At 48.9% G+C, this 22,775-nt stretch overlaps 1 protein-coding gene across 1 annotated transcript in view; it reads left to right on the forward strand.

The window, feature by feature from the left end:
- The first annotated feature begins 1,504 nt into the window (after positions 1-1,504).
- The window catches only part of LOC142188720 (disintegrin and metalloproteinase domain-containing protein 33-like), a 63,305-nt gene continuing 42,034 nt past the window's right edge, over positions 1,505-22,775 (forward strand). Inside the window, exon 1 of the mRNA XM_075261963.1 lies at positions 1,505-1,638. Coding sequence (XP_075118064.1) covers positions 1,542-1,638 — 97 coding nt within the window. The 5' untranslated portion in view covers positions 1,505-1,541. The remainder of the gene's footprint in view (positions 1,639-22,775) is intronic.

Genomic DNA, 22,775 nt, shown 5'->3' on the forward strand with positions numbered 1-22,775 from the left:
CGCTGTACGTATGTGAGGAGCAATGCTGGGGTAGACTGATGGAGGCGCTGTACGTATGTGAGGAGCAATGCCGGGATATACTGATGGGGGCGCTGTGAAGGCATCTTTATTTTTCAGGATATTATTAATGAGGGGCGTTATTATTATTAAGGAGGGGTGTTGCTATTAAGGAGGGGTGTTATTATTATTATTGAGGGGTGTTGTTATTATTAATGAGGGGTGTTATTATTATTATTGAGGGGTGTTGTTATTATTAATGAGGGGTGTTATTATTATTAAGGAGGGGTGTTGCTATTATTAAGGAGGGGTGTTGTTATTATTATTATTGAGGGGTGTTACTATTATTAAGGAGGGGTGTTGCTATTAAGGAGGGGTGTTATTATTATTATTGAGGGGTGTTGTTATTATTAATGAGGGGTGTTATTATTATTATTGAGGGGTGTTGTTATTATTAATGAGGGGTGTTATTATTATTATTGAGGGGTGTTGTTATTATTAATGAGGGGTGTTATTATTATTAAGGAGGGGTGTTACTATTATTAAGGAGGGGTGTTGTTATTATTATTGAGGGGTGTTGTTATTATTAATGAGGGGTGTTATTATTATTATTATTGAGGGGTGTTGCTATTATTAATGAGGGGTGTTATTATTAATGAGGGGCGTTACTATTATTAAGGAGGGGTGTTATTAATATTAAGGAGGGGTGTTACTATTATTAAGGAGGGGTGTTACTATTATTAAGGAGGGGCGTTACTATTATTAAGGAGGGGTGTTACTATTATTAATGAGGGGTGTTACTATTATTAAGGAGGGGTGTTGCTATTAATGAGGGGCGTTACTATTATTAAGGAGGGGTGTTGCTATTAATGAGGGGTGTTATTATTATTATTATTGAGGGGTGTTACTATTATTAATGAGGGGTGTTCTTCTTTCTGAGGATCCTGCATTTGGGTGTAGGGGGGGGGGGGCCCTGGCAGGTGAGGAGACCTGGGGGATCCCTTTTGCTCATTTCTGAAGCTACTTGCCCCCCTTTTTGGTGTATTTGGGCCTCTTTGAGGACTTTTGTTTTGTTTCGCTGCTTTCACCACTTTTGCTTTTTGGCAAGAAAAGTGGGTGTGGCCTAAATGGAGATTTTTTTTTTTTTTTAATAAGGCGCAAAATGGTGCAAATGCCCCCAGACCGTGGGCAGGTTAGAAAGGGGCGAAGCGCCCAAACTAACATGTGCACAAGATACCGTCAGGGGGGCTCAGTGACACCGGCCACATGACTGGTATTAATGAGGGGCTGCTATTATTAGTAATGAGGGTCCGGCTTCCTCCCCCTCCCCCTGTAATCCGCCTCTAACATTAACCCCTCGCCCGCCGCCTGCAGACTCTCTGACAGCTGCGGCTCCGGAGGAGTTTCAGGGGCCGGGTCTGTACAGAGGTTTAGGGGCCGGCAGATGTAGGGGGAGGAGAGCAGGCAGGATATATATATATATACACATATACACAGGCCACAGAGGGGAGCTGGAAGATGAGGGCAAGACTAAAAGCTCTGACATGAGGACACACTGGAGGAGTCGGCTGCAGACTGGGATATGGATTATGGTCATTTATCTTGTGCTGTCCCCTTTAACTGCCCCACAGAAGACCCTCGGTGAGTACCCCAACTTCTGGGCTCTCCTCTTATCTCCTGGGCAGGGGAGCCGGCGCTGTGTATCCCCCCGGCTCATATAGGGGGCACCCTACAGACAATGAGGTGAAGTTACAGCCGGTCCTGTGGTGTATATACTGTATACTGTAGTAATCACTGAACACTGCCCCGACTCAGATCAGGAGATACAATGGAACTACAACATAACATGTAATATAAGAATATCATAAACATGTAACCAAACAGTGCGGGAATAGAATATCATATAAAGCGACAGAACTCTGATACACTGTAACAAATCCCTGCTATAAAACAGCACAGCGTATTGTCTGATAAAGCCACAGGACATGATCTAGGATCAGCTGATACATTGTAACCGCTCCCTGCTGTATAATATTAGGAATACTTACATATATATATATATATACACACACACAATATAACCGCTGCTATAGGAGGAGAAGGAAGCAAATACAAAGTAACCAATCTCCGAATATACTGCCCTGAGGCTTCATATAGAAATATACAATATACACAGTATACATGGTAACCGCTCCCTGCTGGGAGTCACAATGTATATGGAAACAATGTAACACGTCTATATCGTACACTAATAACGATACAATGTAACACGTCTATATCGTACACTAATAACGATACAATGTAACACGTCTATATCATACACTAATAATGATACAATGTAACACGTCTATATCGCACACTAATAACGATACAATGTAACACGTCTATATCATACACTAATAACATAATACAATGTAACACGTCTATATCATACACTAATGACACATGATACAATGTAACACGTCTATATCATACACTAATGACACATAATACAATGTAACACGTCTATATCATACACTAATAACACATAATACAATGTAACACGTCTATATCATACACTAATAACACATAATACAATGTAACACGTCTATATCATACACTAATGACACGATACAATGTAACATGTCTATATCATACACTAATAACACATAATACAATGTAACACGTCTATATCATACACTAATGACACGATACAATGTAACACGTCTATATCATACACTAATGACACGATACAATGTAACATGTCTATATCATACACTAATAACACATAATACAATGTAACACGTCTATATCATACACTAATGACACGATACAATGTAACATGTCTATATCATACACTAATAACACATAATACAATGTAACACGTCTATATCATACACTAATGACACGATACAATGTAACATGTCTATATCATACACTAATAACACATAATACAATGTAACACGTCTATATCATACACTAATGACACGATACAATGTAACACGTCTATATCATACACTAATAACACATAATACAATGTAACACGTCTATATCATACACTAATAATGATACAATGTAATATTATAATGTATTGTACAAGATCTATAGGAGCCCAGATTTGTATATTATTAGAGGAGAGACAGAAACTGATACACTGTAACAAAGCTCTGCTGTGAGACATGTAAGGAATGTGTATCTGCTAACTGCAGGGATCAGCTATATGTGATAAGAGACAAACAGAGAAGACTGCAGTATAGATAACACCACAGCAGATAATGGACAGTGTGTCAGTCATTGCTTCTCTGTACAGGTCTGGCCATTGATAAGGAGCACATTGGTCTACTGTAGAGTGTCAGCTCTTCTGGTCAGCAGGGTCTTCTCTCTCTTATTAGATTGTCAGCTCTTCTGGTCAGCAGGGTCTTCTCTCTCTCTTATCAGATTGTCAGCTCTTCTGGTCAGCAGGGTCCTCTCTCTCTCTTATCAGAGTGTCAGCTCTTCTGCTCAGCAGGGTCCTCTCTCTCTTATCAGATTGTCAGCTCTTCTGCTCAGCAGGGTCCTCTCTCTCTTATCAGATTGTCAGCTCTTCTGCTCAGCAGGGTCCTCTCTCTCTCTCTCATTAGATTGTCAGCTCTTCTGGTCAGCAGGGTCCTCTCTCTCTTATCAGATTGTCAGCTCTTCTGGTCAGCAGGGTCTTCTCTCTCATTAGATTGTCAGCTCTTCTGGTCAGCAGGGTCTTCTCTCTCTCATTAGATTGTCAGCTCTTCTGGTCAGCAGGGTCTTCTCTCTCTTATCAGATTGTCAGCTCTTCTGGTCAGCAGGGTCCTCTCTCTCTCTCTTATCAGATTGTCAGCTCTTCTGGTCAGCAGGGTCCTCTCTCTCTCTTATCAGATTGTCAGCTCTTCTGGTCAGCAGGGTCTTCTCTCTCTCTTATCAGATTGTCAGCTCTTCTGGTCAGCAGGGTCTTCTCTCTCTCTTATCAGATTGTCAGCTCTTCTGGTCAGCAGGGTCCTCTCTCTCTCTCTCATTAGATTGTCAGCTCTTCTGGTCAGCAGGGTCCTCTCTCTCTTATCAGATTGTCAGCTCTTCTGCTCAGCAGGGTCTTCTCTCTCTCTTATCAGATTGTCAGCTCTTCTGGTCAGCAGGGTCTTCTCTCTCTCATTAGATTGTCAGCTCTTCTGGTCAGCAGGGTCTTCTCTCTCTTATCAGATTGTCAGCTCTTCTGGTCAGCAGGGTCTTCTCTCTGTTATTAGATTGTCAGCTCTTCTGGTCAGCAGGGTCTTCTCTCTGTTATTAGATTGTCAGCTCTTCTGCTCAGCAGGGTCTTCTCTCTCTTATCAGATTGTCAGCTCTTCTGGTCAGCAGGGTCCTCTCTCTCCCTTATCAGATTGTCAGCTCTTCTGCTCAGCAGGGTCTTCTCTCTCTCTTATCAGATTGTCAGCTCTTCTGGTCAGCAGGGTCTTCTCTCTCTCTTATCAGATTGTCAGCTCTTCTGGTCAGCAGGGTCCTCTCTCTCTCTCTCATTAGATTGTCAGCTCTTCTGGTCAGCAGGGTCCTCTCTCTCTTATCAGATTGTCAGCTCTTCTGGTCAGCAGGGTCTTCTCTCTCATGAGATTGTCAGCTCTTCTGGTCAGCAGGGTCTTCTCTCTCTCATTAGATTGTCAGCTCTTCTGCTCAGCAGGGTCCTCTCTCTCTCTCTCATTAGATTGTCAGCTCTTCTGCTCAGCAGGGTCCTCTCTCTCATGAGATTGTCAGCTCTTCTGGTCAGCAGGGTCTTCTCTCTCATGAGATTGTCAGCTCTTCTGGTCAGCAGGGTCTTCTCTCTCTCATTAGATTGTCAGCTCTTCTGGTCAGCAGGGTCCTCTCTCTCTCATCAGATTGTCAGCTCTTCTGGTCAGCAGGGTCTTCTCTCTCTTATCAGATTGTCAGCTCTTCTGGTCAGCAGGGTCTTCTCTCTCTTATCACATTGTCAGCTCTTCTGGTCAGCAGGGTCTTCTCTCTCTCATTAGATTGTCAGCTCTTCTGGTCAGCAGGGTCCTCTCTCTCTTATCAGATTGTCAGCTCTTCTGCTCAGCAGGGTCTTCTCTCTCTTATCAGATTGTCAGCTCTTCTGGTCAGCAGGGTCTTCTCTCTCTCTTATCAGATTGTCAGCTCTTCTGGTCAGCAGGGTCTTCTCTCTCTCATTAGATTGTCAGCTCTTCTGGTCAGCAGGGTCTTCTCTCTCTCATTAGATTGTCAGCTCTTCTGCTCAGCAGGGTCCTCTCTCTCTTATCAGATTGTCAGCTCTTCTGCTCAGCAGGGTCTTCTCTCTCTCATTAGATTGTCAGCTCTTCTGCTCAGCAGGGTCCTCTCTCTCATCAGATTGTCAGCTCTTCTGGTCAGCAGGGTCTTCTCTCTCTTATCAGATTGTCAGCTCTTCTGGTCAGCAGGGTCTTCTCTCTCTCATTAGATTGTCAGCTCTTCTGGTCAGCAGGGTCTTCTCTCTCTTATCAGAATGTCAGCTCTTCTGGTCAGCAGGGTCTTCTCTCTCTCATTAGATTGTCAGCTCTTCTGGTCAGCAGGGTCCTCTCTCTCTTATCAGATTGTCAGCTCTTCTGCTCAGCAGGGTCCTCTCTCTCTCTTATCAGAGTGTCAGCTCTTCTGGTCAGCAGGGTCCTCTCTCTCTCTTATCAGAGTGTCAGCTCTTCTGGTCAGCAGGGTCCTCTCTCTCTCTTATCAGATTGTCAGCTCTTCTGCTCAGCAGGGTCCTCTCTCTCTCTTATCAGATTGTCAGCTCTCTGGCCCAGGGTCTGATGTTCTTTTAACCTTGTGTAATCTAATCCCTGATGTTTGAGGCTTCTCCTGTGAGTGTAAACACTGGTGGGGGAAGGGTTAATGAGATGAGGAGTGTGGTAGTGGGGGGTAGTTGTGTCTGGGGTCTGGGCTGATACATGACATTACACTCAGCTCTTCTGGTCCCAGGAGCTGACAGTCTAGTCCTCAGCCGGATGACAGAGCGGCACTCACAATTCTCTAGCTTCAGAGCTGAAATCTCCCAGCACCCTCTGCAGAACTTACTTCAGTGATTTTCATTTAAAGAACTGTCATCTTTTGTGGGGAATACCAATCCCCCCCCCCATTTATGGGATGACATCCTTGCTGACTCTTTCCAATAAGCTCCAGCAGATTGCTAAATGCAGCAATACCCCTCACCCACCATGCTGACTGCATCCAGCCATATCTCACATGAAGGATGACTTGTCCTCCAAGTGAGGGCCCTGCAGCACATCGCACCATGTTGTCCATGTGACCTGGCGTGTCTGTATCTCATGATATCAGTGTCAGATACCAGAACAGCCCCCCCTCCCCCCCCCCTCAGGAGGAATAGCTGAGCCCAGTGTGTGTGTGTGTATGGGGGAGTCAGGAGGAATAGCTGAGCCCAGTGTGTATGTGTATGGAGGAGTCAGGAGGAATAGCTGAGCCCAGTGTGTATGTGTATGGGGGAGTCAGGAGGAATAGCTGAGCCCAGTGTGTGTGTGTATGGGGGAGTCAGGAGGAATAGCTGAGCCCAGTGTGTATGTGTATGGAGGAGTCAGGAGGAATAGCTGAGCCCAGTGTGTATGTGTATGGAGGAGTCAGGAGGAATAGCTGAGCCCAGTGTGTATGTGTATGGGGGAGTCAGGAGGAATAGCTGAGCCCAGTGTGTATGTGTATGGAGGAGTCAGGAGGAATAGCTGAGCCCAGTGTGTGTGTGTATGGGGGAGTCAGGAGGAATAGCTGAGCCCAGTGTGTATGTGTATGGAGGAGTCAGGAGGAATAGCTGAGCCCAGTGTGTGTGTGTATGGGGGAGTCAGGAGGAATAGCTGAGCCCGGTGTGTATGTGTATGGGGGAGTCAGGAGGAATAGCTGAGCCCAGTGTGTATGTGTATGGGGGAGTCAGGAGGAATAGCTGAGCCCAGTGTGTATGTGTATGGGGGAGTCAGGAGGAATAGCTGAGCCCAGTGTGTATGTGTATGGGGGAGTCAGGAGGAATAGCTGAGCCCAGTGTGTATGTGTATGGAGGAGTCAGGAGGAATAACTGAGCCCAGTGTGTATGGAGGAGTCAGGAGGAATAGCTGAGCCCAGTGTGTATGTGTATGGGGGAGTCAGGGGGAATAGCTGAGCCCAGTGTGTGTGTGTATGGGGGAGTCAGGAGGAATAGCTGAGCCCAGTGTGTGTGTGTATGGGGGAGTCAGGAGGAATAGCTGAGCCCGGTGTGTATGTGTATGGGGGAGTCAGGAGGAATAGCTGAGCCCAGTGTGTATGTGTATGGGGGAGTCAGGAGGAATAGCTGAGCCCAGTGTGCAGGTGTATGGGGGAGTCAGGAGGAATAGCTGAGCCCAGTGTGTATGTGTATGGAGGAGTCAGGAGGAATAGCTGAGCCCAGTGTGTATGTGTATGGAGGAGTCAGGAGGAATAGCTGAGCCCAGTGTGCAGGTGTATGGGGGAGTCAGGAGGAATAGCTGAGCCCAGTGTGTATGTGTATGGGGGAGTCAGGGGGAATAGCTGAGCCCAGTGTGTATGTGTATGGGGGAGTCAGGAGGAATAGCTGAGCCCGGTGTGTATGTGTATGGAGGAGTCAGGAGGAATAGCTGAGCCCGGTGTGTATGTGTATGGGGGAGTCAGGAGGAATAGCTGAGCCCAGTGCGTGTGTGTATGGGGGAGTCAGGAGGAATAGCTGAGCCCAGTGTGTATGTGTATGGGGGAGTCAGGAGGAATAACTGAGCCCAGTGTGTATGTGTATGGGGGAGTCAGGAGGAATAGCTGAGCCCAGTGTGTATGTGTATGGAGGAGTCAGGAGGAATAGCTGAGCCCGGTGTGTATGTGTATGGAGGAGTCAGGAGGAATAACTGAGCCCAGTGTGTATGGAGGAGTCAGGAGGAATAGCTGAGCCCAGTGTGTATGGAGGAGTGAGGAGGAATAGCTGAGCCCAGTGTGTATGTGTATGGAGGAGTCAGGAGGAATAGCTGAGCCCAGTGTGTATGTGTATGGGGGAGTCAGGAGGAATAGCTGAGCCCAGTGTGTATGTGTATGGAGGAGTCAGGAGGAATAGCTGAGCCCAGTGTGTATGTGTATGGGGGAGTCAGGAGGAATAGCTGAGCCCAGTGTGTATGTGTATGGAGGAGTCAGGAGGAATAGCTGAGCCCAGTGTGTATGTGTATGGAGGAGTCAGGAGGAATAGCTGAGCCCAGTGTGTATGTGTATGGGGGAGTCAGGAGGAATAGCTGAGCCCAGTGTGTGTGTGTATGGAGGAGTCAGGAGGAATAGTTGAGCCCGGTGTGTATGTGTATGGGGGAGTGAGGAGGAATAGCTGAGCCCGGTGTGTATGTGTATGGGGGAGTCAGGAGGAATAGCTGAGCCCAGTGTGTGTGTGTATGGGGGAGTTAGGGGGAATAGCTGGGCCCGGTGTGTATGTGTATGGAGGAGTCAGGAGGAATAGCTGAGCCCAGTGTGTGTGTGTAAGGGGGAGTCAGGAGGAATAGCTGAGCCCGGTGTGTATGTGTATGGAGGAGTCAGGAGGAATAGCTGAGCCCGGTGTGTATGTGTATGGGGGAGTCAGGAGGAATAGCTGAGCCCAGTGTGTGTGTGTAAGGGGGAGTCAGGAGGAATAGCTGAGCCCAGTGTGTATGTGTATGGAGGAGTCAGGAGGAATAGCTGAGCCCGGTGTGTATGTGTATGGAGGAGTCAGGAGGAATAGCTGAGCCCAGTGTGTGTGTGTATGGGGGAGTCAGGAGGAATAGCTGAGCCCAGTGTGTATGTGTATGGAGGAGTCAGGAGGAATAGCTGAGCCCAGTGTGTATGTGTATGGGGGAGTCAGGAGGAATAGCTGAGCCCAGTGTGTATGTGTATGGAGGAGTCAGGAGGAATAGCTGAGCCCAGTGTGTGTGTGTATGGGGGAGTCAGGAGGAATAGCTGAGCCCAGTGTGTATGTGTATGGAGGAGTCAGGAGGAATAGCTGAGCCCAGTGTGTGTGTGTATGGGGGAGTCAGGAGGAATAGCTGAGCCCAGTGTGTGTGTGTATGGGGGAGTCAGGAGGAATAGCTGAGCCCGGTGTGTATGTGTATGGGGGAGTCAGGAGGAATAGCTGAGCCCAGTGTGTATGTGTATGGGGGAGTCAGGAGGAATAGCTGAGCCCAGTGTGCAGGTGTATGGGGGAGTCAGGAGGAATAGCTGAGCCCAGTGTGTGTGTGTATGGGGGAGTCAGGAGGAATAGCTGAGCCCAGTGTGTATGTGTATGGAGGAGTCAGGAGGAATAGCTGAGCCCAGTGTGTATGTGTATGGAGGAGTCAGGAGGAATAGCTGAGCCCAGTGTGCAGGTGTATGGGGGAGTCAGGAGGAATAGCTGAGCCCAGTGTGTATGTGTATGGGGGAGTCAGGGGGAATAGCTGAGCCCAGTGTGTATGTGTATGGGGGAGTCAGGAGGAATAGCTGAGCCCGGTGTGTATGTGTATGGAGGAGTCAGGAGGAATAGCTGAGCCCGGTGTGTATGTGTATGGGGGAGTCAGGAGGAATAGCTGAGCCCAGTGCGTGTGTGTATGGGGGAGTCAGGAGGAATAGCTGAGCCCAGTGTGTATGTGTATGGGGGAGTCAGGAGGAATAACTGAGCCCAGTGTGTATGTGTATGGGGGAGTCAGGAGGAATAGCTGAGCCCAGTGTGTATGTGTATGGAGGAGTCAGGAGGAATAGCTGAGCCCGGTGTGTATGTGTATGGAGGAGTCAGGAGGAATAGCTGAGCCCAGTGTGTATGTGTATGGGGGAGTCAGGAGGAATAGCTGAGCCCAGTGTGTATGTGTATGGAGGAGTCAGGAGGAATAGCTGAGCCCAGTGTGTATGTGTATGGGGGAGTCAGGAGGAATAGCTGAGCCCAGTGTGTATGTGTATGGAGGAGTCAGGAGGAATAGCTGAGCCCAGTGTGTATGTGTATGGAGGAGTCAGGAGGAATAGCTGAGCCCAGTGTGTATGTGTATGGGGGAGTCAGGAGGAATAGCTGAGCCCAGTGTGTATGTGTATGGGGGAGTCAGGAGGAATAGCTGAGCCCGGTGTGTATGTGTATGGGGGAGTCAGGAGGAATAGCTGAGCCCGGTGTGTATGTGTATGGGGGAGTCAGGAGGAATAGCTGAGCCCAGTGTGTATGTGTATGGGGGAGTCAGGAGGAATAGCTGAGCCCGGTGTGTATGTGTATGGGGGAGTCAGGAGGAATAGCTGAGCCCAGTGTGTGTGTGTATGGGGGAGTTAGGGGGAATAGCTGAGCCCAGTGTGTATGTGTATGGAGGAGTCAGGAGGAATAGTTGAGCCCGGTGTGTATGTGTATGAGGGAGTGAGGAGGAATAGCTGAGCCCGGTGTGTATGTGTATGGGGGAGTCAGGAGGAATAGCTGAGCCCAGTGTGTGTGTGTATGGGGGAGTTAGGGGGAATAGCTGGGCCCGGTGTGTATGTGTATGGAGGAGTCAGGAGGAATAGCTGAGCCCAGTGTGTGTGTGTAAGGGGGAGTCAGGAGGAATAGCTGAGCCCGGTGTGTATGTGTATGGAGGAGTCAGGAGGAATAGCTGAGCCCGGTGTGTATGTGTATGGGGGAGTCAGGAGGAATAGCTGAGCCCAGTGTGTGTGTGTAAGGGGGAGTCAGGAGGAATAGCTGAGCCCAGTGTGTATGTGTATGGAGGAGTCAGGAGGAATAGCTGAGCCCGGTGTGTATGTGTATGGAGGAGTCAGGAGGAATAGCTGAGCCCGGTGTGTATGTGTATGGAGGAATCAGGAGGAATAGCTGAGCCCAGTGTGTGTGTGTATGGGGGAGTCAGGAGGAATAGCTGAGCCCAGTGTGCAGGTGTATGGGGGAGTCAGGAGGAATAGCTGAGCCCGGTGTGTATGTGTATGGAGGAGTCAGGAGGAATAGCTGAGCCCAGTGTGTATGGGGGAGTCAGGAGGAATAGCTGAGCCCAGTGTGCAGGTGTATGGGGGAGTCAGGAAGAATAGCTGAGCCCGGTGTGTATGTGTATGGGGGAGTCAGGAGGAATAGCTGAGCCCGGTGTGTATGGAGGAGTCAGGAGGAATAGCTGAGCCCAGTGTGTGTGTGTATGGGGGAATCAGGAGGAATAGCTGAGCCCGGTGTGTATGTGTATGGGGGAGTCAGGAGGAATAGCTGAGCCCAGTGTGTATGTGTATGGAGGAGTCAGGAGGAATAGCTGAGCCCAGTGTGTATGTGTATGGAGGAGTCAGGGGGAATAGCTGAGCCCAGTGTGTGTGTGTATGGGGGAGTCAGGAGGAATAGCTGAGCCCGGTGTGTATGTGTATGGGGAAGTCAGGAGGAATAGCTGAGCCCGGTGTGTATGTGTATAGAGGAGTCAGGAGGAATAGCTGAGCCCAGTGTGCAGGTGTATGGGGGAGTCAGGAGGAATAGCTGAGCCCAGTGTGTATGTGTATGGGGGAGTCAGGAGGAATAGCTGAGCCCAGTGTGTATGGGGGAGTCAGGAGGAATAGCTGAGCCCAGTGTGTATGTGTATGGAGGAGTCAGGAGGAATAGCTGAGCCCAGTGTGTATGTGTATGGAGGAGTCAGGAGGAATAGCTGAGCCCGGTGTGTATGTGTATGGAGGAGTCAGGAGGAATAGCTGAGCCCAGTGTGTATGTGTATGGGGGAGTCAGGAGGAATAGCTAAGCCCAGTGTGTGTGTGTATGGAGGAGTCAGGAGGAATAACTGAGCCCAGTGTGTATGGAGGAGTCAGGAGGAATAGTTGAGCCCAGTGTGTGTGTGTATGGAGGAGTCAGGAGAAATAGCTGAGCCCAGTGTGTATGTGTATGGAGGAGTCAGGAGGAATAGCTGAGCCCAGTGTGTATGTGTATGGGGGAGTCAGGAGGAATAGCTGAGCCCAGTGTGTGTGTGTATGGGGGAGTCAGGAGGAATAGCTGAGCCCGGTGTGTATGTGTATGGAGGAGTCAGGAGGAATAGCTGAGCCCGGTGTGTATGTGTATGGAGGAGTCAGGAGGAATAGCTGAGCCCGGTGTGTATGGAGGAGTCAGGAGGAATAGCTGAGCCCAGTGTGTGTGTGTATGGAGGAGTCAGGAGGAATAGCTGAGCCCAGTGTGTATGTGTATGGAGGAGTCAGGAGGAATAGCTGAGCCCAGTGTGTATGGAGGAGTGAGGAGGAATAGCTGAGCCCGGTGTGTATGTGTATGGAGGAGTCAGGAGGAATAGCTGAGCCCGGTGTGTATGTGTATGGAGGAGTCAGGAGGAATAGCTGAGCCCGGTGTGTATGGAGGAGTCAGGAGGAATAGCTGAGCCCAGTGTGTGTGTGTATGGAGGAGTCAGGAGGAATAGCTGAGCCCAGTGTGTATGTGTATGGAGGAGTCAGGAGGAATAGCTGAGCCCAGTGTGTATGGAGGAGTGAGGAGGAATAGCTGAGCCCAGTGTGTATGTGTATGGGGGAGTCAGGAGGAATAGCTGAGCCCGGTGTGTATGTGTATGGGGGAGTCAGGAGGAATAGCTGAGCCCAGTGTGTGTGTGTATGGGGGAGTTAGGGGGAATAGCTGGGCCCGGTGTGTATGTGTATGGAGGAGTCAGGAGGAATAGTTGAGCCCAGTGTGTGTGTGTGAGGGGGAGTCAGGAGGAATAGCTGAGCCCAGTGTGTATGTGTATGGAGGAGTCAGGAGGAATAGCTGAGCCCGGTGTGTATGTGTATGGGGGAGTCAGGAGAAATAGCTGAGCCCAGTGTGTATGTGTATGGGGGAGTCAGGAGGAATAGCTGAGCCCAGTGTGTGTGTGTATGGAGGAGTCAGGAGGAATAGTTGAGCCCAGTGTGTATGTGTATGGGGGAGTGAGGAGGAATAGCTGAGCCCGGTGTGTATGTGTATGGGGGAGTCAGGAGGAATAGCTGAGCCCAGTGTGTGTGTGTATGGGGGAGTTAGGGGGAATAGCTGGGCCCGGTGTGTATGTGTATGGAGGAGTCAGGAGGAATAGTTGAGCCCAGTGTGTGTGTGTAAGGGGGAGTCAGGAGGAATAGCTGAGCCCAGTGTGTATGTGTATGGAGGAGTCAGGAGGAATAGCTGAGCCCGGTGTGTATGTGTATGGGGGAGTCAGGAGGAATAGCTGAGCCCAGTGTGTGTGTGTAAGGGGGAGTCAGGAGGAATAGCTGAGCCCGGTGTGTATGTGTATGGAGGAGTCAGGAGGAATAGCTGAGCCCGGTGTGTATGTGTATGGAGGAGTCAGGAGGAATAGCTGAGCCCGGTGTGTATGTGTATGGGGGAGTCAGGAGGAATAGCTGAGCCCAGTGTGTATGTGTATGGAGGAGTCAGGAGGAATAGCTGAGCCCGGTGTGTATGTGTATGGAGGAGTCAGGAGGAATAGCTGAGCCCAGTGTGTATGGGGGAGTCAGGAGGAATAGCTGAGCCCAGTGTGCAGGTGTATGGGGGAGTCAGGAAGAATAGCTGAGCCCGGTGTGTATGTGTATGGGGGAGTCAGGAGGAATAGCTGAGCCCGGTGTGTATGGAGGAGTCAGGAGGAATAGCTGAGCCCAGTGTGTGTGTGTATGGGGGAGTCAGGAGGAATAGCTGAGCCCGGTGTGTATGTGTATGGGGGAGTCAGGAGGAATAGCTGAGCCCAGTGTGTATGTGTATGGAGGAGTCAGGAGGAATAGCTGAGCCCAGTGTGTATGTGTATGGAGGAGTCAGGGGGAATAGCTGAGCCCAGTGTGTGTGTGTATGGGGGAGTCAGGAGGAATAGCTGAGCCCGGTGTGTATGTGTATGGGGAAGTCAGGAGGAATAGCTGAGCCCGGTGTGTATGTGTATAGAGGAGTCAGGAGGAATAGCTGAGCCCAGTGTGCAGGTGTATGGGGGAGTCAGGAGGAATAGCTGAGCCCAGTGTGTATGTGTATGGAGGAGTCAGGAGGAATAGCTGAGCCCAGTGTGTATGTGTATGGGGGAGTCAGGAGGAATAGCTGAGCCCAGTGTGTATGTGTATGGAGGAGTCAGGAGGAATAGCTGAGCCCAGTGTGTATGTGTATGGAGGAGTCAGGAGGAATAGCTGAGCCCAGTGTGTATGTGTATGGGGGAGTCAGGAGGAATAGCTGAGCCCAGTGTGTATGGGGGAGTCAGGAGGAATAGCTGAGCCCAGTGTGTATGTGTATGGAGGAGTCAGGAGGAATAGCTGAGCCCAGTGTGTATGTGTATGGAGGAGTCAGGAGGAATAGCTGAGCCTAGTGTGTATGTGTATGGAGGAGTCAGGAGGAATAGCTGAGCCCGGTGTGTATGTGTATGGAGGAGTCAGGAGGAATAGCTGAGCCCAGTGTGTAGGTGTATGGAGGAGTCAGGAGGAATAGCTGAGCCCAGTGTGTATGGAGGAGTCAGGAGGAATAGTTGAGCCCAGTGTGTGTGTGTATGGAGGAGTCAGGAGGAATAGCTGAGCCCAGTGTGTATGTGTATGGAGGAGTCAGGAGGAATAGCTGAGCCCAGTGTGTATGTGTATGGGGGAGTCAGGAGGAATAGCTGAGCCCAGTGTGTGTGTGTATGGGGGAGTCAGGAGGAATAGCTGAGCCCGGTGTGTATGTGTATGGAGGAGTCAGGAGGAATAGCTGAGCCCGGTGTGTATGTGTATGGAGGAGTCAGGAGGAATAGCTGAGCCCGGTGTGTATGGAGGAGTCAGGAGGAATAGCTGAGCCCAGTGTGTGTGTGTATGGAGGAGTCAGGAGGAATAGCTGAGCCCAGTGTGTATGTGTATGGAGGAGTCAGGAGGAATAGCTGAGCCCAGTGTGTATGGAGGAGTGAGGAGGAATAGCTGAGCCCAGTGTGTATGTGTATGGGGGAGTCAGGAGGAATAGCTGAGCCCAGTGTGTATGTGTATGGGGGAGTCAGGAGGAATAGCTGAGCCCAGTGTGTATGTGTATGGAGGAGTCAGGAGGAATAGCTGAGCCCAGTGTGTATGTGTATGGGGGAGTCAGGAGGAATAGCTGAGCCCAGTGTGCAGGTGTATGGGGGAGTCAGGAGGAATAGCTGAGCCCGGTGTGTATGTGTATGGGGGAGTCAGGAGGAATAGCTGAGCCCAGTGTGTGTGTGTATGGAGGAGTCAGGAGGAATAGCTGAGCCCAGTGTGTATGTGTATGGAGGAGTCAGGAGGAATAGCTGAGCCCAGTGTGTGTGTGTATGGGGGAGTCAGGAGGAATAGCTGAGCCCAGTGTGCAGGTGTATGGGGGAGTCAGGAGGAATAGCTGAGCCCAGTGCGTGTGTGTATGGGGGAGTCAGGAGGAATAGCTGAGCCCAGTGCGTGTGTGTATGGGGGAGTCAGGAGGAATAGCTGTTATCTATAGTGATGGATTTGGTGTTTATTTACGGGGTGTCCCTAGGTAGGGGCAGCTCCATCCCCCGCTTCTCATGTGACTACATTAACCCCGTCATCCCCTGGCTATTGTGACTTCCAGCTGATACATTTATCGGAATTGCAGTACCAGGAGCAGCCACTGCCAGCCATGAGGCGCTGTGTAATGTAAGTGATCAACAATGGATGTGCGCAGTGACTGGGGGGATCCTGGGGGGGGTTATGAAGCATCCCTAGAACACCCCCAGATTTATGTCCACCCCCACCTTGTGACAGGAAGCCCCCTCTCTGCTCAGTCATTAGTCCTGCATTCTTTCCCATAAAGTAGCTATTAGGGCCTGGCGTGACCTCCCCTCATATGAAACAAGACGCTCCCTCCCCCCCCCCACTCCACGAATCCCCCAACCCCCCTTTCCCCTTAGATCTATTTATAGTGGCCGTTAATTACAGGGCATGAGAGTGGACCATGAAGGGTTAAAGGGAGCAAATTGTGGAGCTCAGAGCATGTTCACACAGTGCAGGGGAGTGGAGACCCTTACATGTTACTGGGGAGGGGGGGGGGGGGGTAAAGTTGTATCCAGTGTAACAAATCCTCCTGACTGATACATTGGAACAAACTGGATTGTCTGCACTGATACAATTGTTACTACTGTATACAGTGGGGGAGGGGCACACTGCAGGTAAAAGGGGTTGTCATGGAGCTGAGAGAGGGGACCCCGAAAGCTGCACCCCCTCCCTGCTCTGAACATCACCACCCCAAAATATCTGGAAACCCCATAGTTTAGGCTTTAATCCCCCACCCCATGAAGCTTGGTGCGGGGGATGGGGGGCAGGATGTTACTCATATATCAGGATGTGTATATATATATATATATATATATATATATATATATATATATTTACCCTCACTGCCACCCCTCCCCCACTGTAGAGGCCAAGTACTGTATGATAAGTAACCATTTCAACCATTTCCCAAGGGTTAAATAATCCCGGGGCAGTCTCTAGGTCAGAGGTCGCGAGTCCTATATATAATATATACCAGGAGGACCCGGCTCCACATGCCGATATTTCATTTTTGGTTTGCGTAATGGCCTCGTAAGAATAGGTTGGTTGCTATAGAAACCTGGTGTAAAGCTGCGTGTATGTGAAAACTGAAGAACCTGCAAGTGTACATTGGTCCATTAGCGTCATGTGACCATGTGTATCTCAATTTGGATATCAGTGAAAAACCTGCGATCGATTGTTATGGAGACCTGGAGTAAAGCTGTGTGTATGTGACCTTCTGTAACAGTGTCATCCACAGCGCCCTGCCCCATTAAAGCTAACCTACAGCAGTGAAGAAAATTAGCTGGGTTGAAATTGAAACCTGGAGTAAAATTCAGATATGTGGTACTCTGTACAGAGCCGCATATCTAATCCCCTGGCGTGTGGTACTGTGTGCTGAGGAGTGTATCTAATCCCCTGGCGTGTGGTACTGTGTAGTGAGGCGCATATCTTATCTTCTGGCATGTGGTACTGTGTGCTGAGGAGTGTATCTAATCCCCTGGCGTGTAGTACTGTGTGCTGAGGCACGTGTCTAATCCCCTGGCGTGTAGTACTGTGTGCTGAGGCACGTGTCTAATCCCCTGGCGTGTAGTACTGTGTGCTGAGGCACGTGTCTAATCCCCTGGCGTGTAGTACTGTCTGCTGAGGCACGTGTCTAATCCCCTGGCGTGTGGTACTCTGTGCAGAGGAGTGTATCTAATTCTCTAGTGTGACGTACTGTGTGGTGAGGCGTGTATCTAATCCCCTGGCATGTGGTACTGTGTGCTCAGCTGTATATCTAATCCTCTGACATGTGATACTGTGTGCTGATCTGTGTATCTAATCCTGTGATGCGTGTATCTAATCCTAAAAAATATACAAACATATACCACATATAGGTACACTCTCTGGTGTAATTTGAATAGAAAATCATAAAAAACCACCAGGTACAAAAAAATATTTTTTTTTTAGCAAAAATGAAAAAAGGCTTTATTATATAAAATCCACATATAACAGTACAACATATAACAATGCATATAACTATCCATGGGCCTATATGTTTATTACATCTTGATAGGAGATTAACTATTGTGGCACGTGGCTTCTGCTATTATAGCAATACACTTTGTCCCTTATTAGCTGCAATTGTTTCATATCTGCTGCTTTATATACACCTGTGGACCTATGGTTATGTTATTTATACCAATTCATCTTCAATGTGCATACTTTCCACTTTTCCCATCTTCACTCCTATTTATTGGGTAATTCAGTTGCCCCCTTCCTCCTGTTTGTGTACCTTTCTTGCATTGTTATATGTTGTACTGTTATATGTGGATTTTATGTAATAAAGCCTTTTTTCATTTTTGCTTAAAAAAATAATTTTTTTTTGTACCTGGTGGTTTTTTATGATTTTCTATTCTGTATCTAATCCTCTGGCGTGTGATACTGTGTTCTGATCTGTGTATCTAATCCTCTGATGTGTGTATCTCAGTTTGGATATCAGTGTTGTATTGTACATGTGTTGTGACCGTGTGTATTGCAGTTGGAATATGAGTGAAAGACTTGCAGGTTCGTATTGGCTAATGGGGGTCAGGGTGTTGGGAAAGCTGTATCTCCAGAATGGAACGTCCGACATCCGCCTTGTTTTGCTGTATCTGTGCAGAGGATTTGCAGCCGTGTACCAGGAAAGTGAGCTGTAGCCACTACAAAGATACAGCAAGAAGTGAGGACTCAGGTCAGAGAGGGACTGTGAGCGCCCCCCGGCTTCCTCCTCGCTATAAGGGACTGTGAGCGCCCCCCGGCCTCCTCCTCGCTATAAGGACTGTGAGCGCCCCCTGGCGTCCTCCTCGCTATAAGGACTGTGAGCGCCCCCCGGCCTCCTCCTCGCTATAAGGACTGTGAGCGCCCCCTGGCGTCCTCCTCGCTATAAGGGACTGTGAGCGCCCCCCGGCTTCCTCCTCGCTATAAGGGACTGTGAGCGCCCCCCGGCTTCCTCCTCGCTATAAGGGACTGTGAGCGCCCCCCGGCCTCCTCCTCGCTATAAGGACTGTGAGCGCCCCCCGGCTTCCTCCTCGCTATAAGGGACTGTGAGCGCCCCCCGGCCTCCTCCTCGCTATAAGGACTGTGAGCGCCCCCTGGCGTCCTCCTCGCTATAAGGGACTGTGAGCGCCCCCCGGCTTCTTCCCCGCTATAAGGGACTGTAAGCGCCCCCCGGCCTCCTCCTCTGCTCCCTATGTTGTACCCCCGGCCCCTCCACAGGGAAATCCCTAACAATGTGGGGATTATTCTCTGCTGCACAACAGGTGCAATATCATGAAACTGATCTGGTCGGATGTCCCAGTGCAGATATAATGTACATCCCCCACCAGTGTATAATGTCCCCACCACTATATATTGCCCCATCACTATATATTGCCCCATCACTATATATTGCCCCATCACTATATATTGCCCCACACACACTACTGAGGCAGATAAGGACAACCCTTGTACCTGGGGGGCTGCTCTGACAATAGTAATTGAACATCTCCTGCCCCCGCACGCTGTGGTTTCCTGTGTTTGTGTCACTTCCTCTTAGTAATCTACAATCTGGATGATGGGTGTGAATCCTGCAGATTTACTAAGAGCGCCCTCTCCACCGGCAGATGCCGATTATACTCCTCAGCCCTCAGTTCTAGACTAGATTAGGTCAAAGAACCAGAAATATAAAGGTATATACAATATATATCACCCTGTGCACATCTTATCTGGGGTAAGTGATGGCGTTCTGGAAGCTTCCACCAGGGCCTGACCAGGGGGTCACAGGAGTCTGTCAGGGGACCCAAATCAGGAGAGCAGCTGCACATGGCTGGGGTAGGGGGTCACATCCCAGAGACCCTGAGCAGCCCTACAGGATGGCCAAAAGCCAACAAGGACTGTAGTAAACCTAGCGTAGTATGTCAGGACCCGCTGCAGGGACCGCTCTGCCCTGTCATTGGTTTAGTGTGCCAGTATTCTACAGAACAGGGTTATTTGTAGTGTCATTCCTAAGGGGAGACCCCGACCCCCTGACAAATCTGCTGACGGAGTAAATAAAGCTGTCACCACCGGACGCTGCCCAGATCCTCTATGAAATCTCCATCTCAATAAACAAGAGACAGCTGCATCCTGCCCAGCACCTGCCACAGACACCACTGCCGGCTCATGATGACATTCATCTTCCTTCCTCCTCCACTGCAGAACTCCAAATCTAGAGCTACAACTGATCTGCTCCAACTGTACAGCTACAACTGATCTGCTCCAACTGTACAGCTACAACTGATCTGCTCCAACTGTACAGCTACAACTGATCTGCTCCAACTGCACAGCTACAACCGATCTGCTCCAACTGTACAGCTACAACTGATCTGCTCCAACTGTACAGCTACAACCGATCTGCACCAACTGTACAGCTACAACCGATCTGCTCCAACTGTACAACTACAACCGATCTGCTCCAACTGTATAACTACAACCAATCTGCTCCAACTGTATAGCTACAACCAATCTGCTCCAACTGTATAGCTACAACCAATCTGCTCCAACTGTACAGCTACAACCGATCTGCACCAACTGTACAGCTACAACCGATCTACTCCAACTGTACAACTACAACCGATCTGCACTAACTGTACAACTACAACCGATCTGCTCCAACTGTACAGCTACAACCGATCTGCTCCAACTGTACAACTACAACCGATCTGCACCAACTGTACAGCTACAACCGATCTGCACCAACTGTACAGCTACAACCGATCTGCACCAACTGTACAGCTACAACTGATCTGCTCCAACTGTACAGCTACAACCAATCTGCTCCAACTGTACAGCTACAACCGATCTACTCCAACTGTACAACTACAACCGATCTGCACCAACTGTACAGCTACAACCGATCTGCACCAACTGTACAGCTACAACCGATCTGCACCAACTGTACAGCTACAACCGATCTGCTCCAACTGTACAGCTACAACCGACCGATCTACCCCAACTGTACAGCTACAACCGATCTACTCCAACTGTACAACTACAACCGATCTGCACCAACTGTACAGCTACAACCGATCTGCACCAACTGTACAGCTACAACCGATCTGCTCCAACTGTACAGCTACAACTAATCTGCTCCAACTGTACAGCTACAACTGATCTGCTCCAACTGTACAGCTACAACCGATCTGCTCCAACTGTACAGCTACAACTGATCTATTCCAACTGTACAGCTACAACCGATCTGTTCCAACTGTACAGCTACAACTAATATGCTCCAACTGTACAGCTACAACGGATCTGCACCAACTGCACAGCTACAACCGATCTGCTCCAACTGTACAGCTACAACGGATCTACACCAACTGTACAGCTACAACCGATCTGCACCAACTGTACAGCTACAACCGATCTGCACCAACTGTACAGCTACAACTGATCTGCTCCAACTGTATAGCTACAACCGATCTGCTCCAACTGTACAACTACAACCGATCTACTCCAACTGTACAGCTACAACCGATCTGCACCAACTGTACAGCTACAACCGATCTGCTCCAACTGTATAGCTACAACCGATCTGCTCCAACTGTATAACTACAACCAATCTGCTCCAACTGTATAGCTACAACCAATCTGCTCCAACTGTACAGCTACAACCGATCTGCACCAACTGTACAGCTACAACCGATCTACTCCAACTGTACAACTACAACCGATCTGCTCCAACTGTACAACTACAACCGATCTGCTCCAACTGTACAGCTACAACCGATCTACTCCAACTGTACAACTACAACCGATCTGCACCAACTGTACAGCTACAACCGATCTGCACCAACTGTACAGCTACAACCGATCTGCTCCAACTGTACAGCTACAACCGATCTGCACCAACTGTACAGCTACAACCGATCTGCTCCAACTGTACAGCTACAACCGATCTGCACCAACTGTACAGCTACAACCGATCTGCTCCAACTGTATAGCTACAACCGATCTGCTCCAACTGTATAACTACAACCAATCTGCTCCAACTGTATAGCTACAACCAATCTGCTCCAACTGTACAGCTACAACCGATCTGCACCAACTGTACAGCTACAACCGATCTACTCCAACTGTACAACTACAACCGATCTGCTCCAACTGTACAACTACAACCGATCTGCTCCAACTGTACAGCTACAACCGATCTACTCCAACTGTACAGCTACAACCGATCTGCACCAACTGTACAACTACAACCGATCTGCTCCAACTGTACAGCTACAACCGATCTGTTCCAACTGTACAGCTACAACCGATCTGCTCCAACTGTACAGCTACAACCGATCTGTTCCAACTGTACAGCTACAACCGATCTGCACCAACTGTACAGCTACAACCGATCTGCTCCAACTGTATAGCCATAAAAATATTACTAAATTTTCTAATCCTAATATGGAATCAGTACCTATGTATACTATATAGCAAGCCACATGTCCCAGGAAGTAGCAATGATGTCCCCATATCTAGAGCTGCGCTCACTATTCTGCTGGTACAGTCACTGTGTACATACATTACATTACTTATCCTGTATTATACTGCAGAGCTGCACTCACTATTCTGCTGGTACAGTCACTGTGTACATACATTACATTACTTATCCTGTATTATACTCCAGAGCTGCCCTCACTATTCTGCTGGTGCAGTCACTGTGTACATACATTACATTACTTATCCTGTATTATACCCCAGAGCTGCGCTCACTATTCTGCTGGTACAGTCACTGTGTACATACATTACATTACTTATCCTGTATTATACTCCAGAGCTGCGCTCACTATTCTGCTGGTGCAGTCACTGTGTACATACATTACATTACTTATCCTGTATTATACTCCAGAGCTGCGTTCACTATTCTGCTGGTGCAGTCACTGTGTACATACATTACATTACTTATCCTGTATTATACCCTAGAGCTGCGCTCACTATTCTGCTGGTGCAGTCACTGTGTACATACATTACATTACTTATCCTGTATTATACTCCAGAGCTGCGCTCACTATTCTGCTGGTACAGTCACTATGTACATACATTACATTACTTATCCTGTATTATACTCCAGCGCTGCGCTCACTATTCTGCTGGTGCAGTCACTGTGTACATACATTACATTACTTATCCTGTATTATACTCCAGAGCTGCGCTCACTATTCTGCTGGTACAGTCACTATGTACATACATTACATTACTTATCCTGTATTATACTCCAGAGCTGCGCTCACTATTCTGCTGGTACAGTCACTATGTACATACATTACATTACTTATCCTGTATTATACTCCAGAGCTGCGCTCACTATTCTGCTGGTGCAGTCACTGTGTACATACATTACATTACTTATCCTGTATTATACTCCAGAGCTGCGCTCACTATTCTGCTGGTGCAGTCACTGTGTACAT

The sequence above is a fragment of the Leptodactylus fuscus genome, chromosome 1, assembly GCF_031893055.1.
Source record: "Leptodactylus fuscus isolate aLepFus1 chromosome 1, aLepFus1.hap2, whole genome shotgun sequence".
Classification (NCBI taxonomy): domain Eukaryota; kingdom Metazoa; phylum Chordata; class Amphibia; order Anura; family Leptodactylidae; genus Leptodactylus; species Leptodactylus fuscus.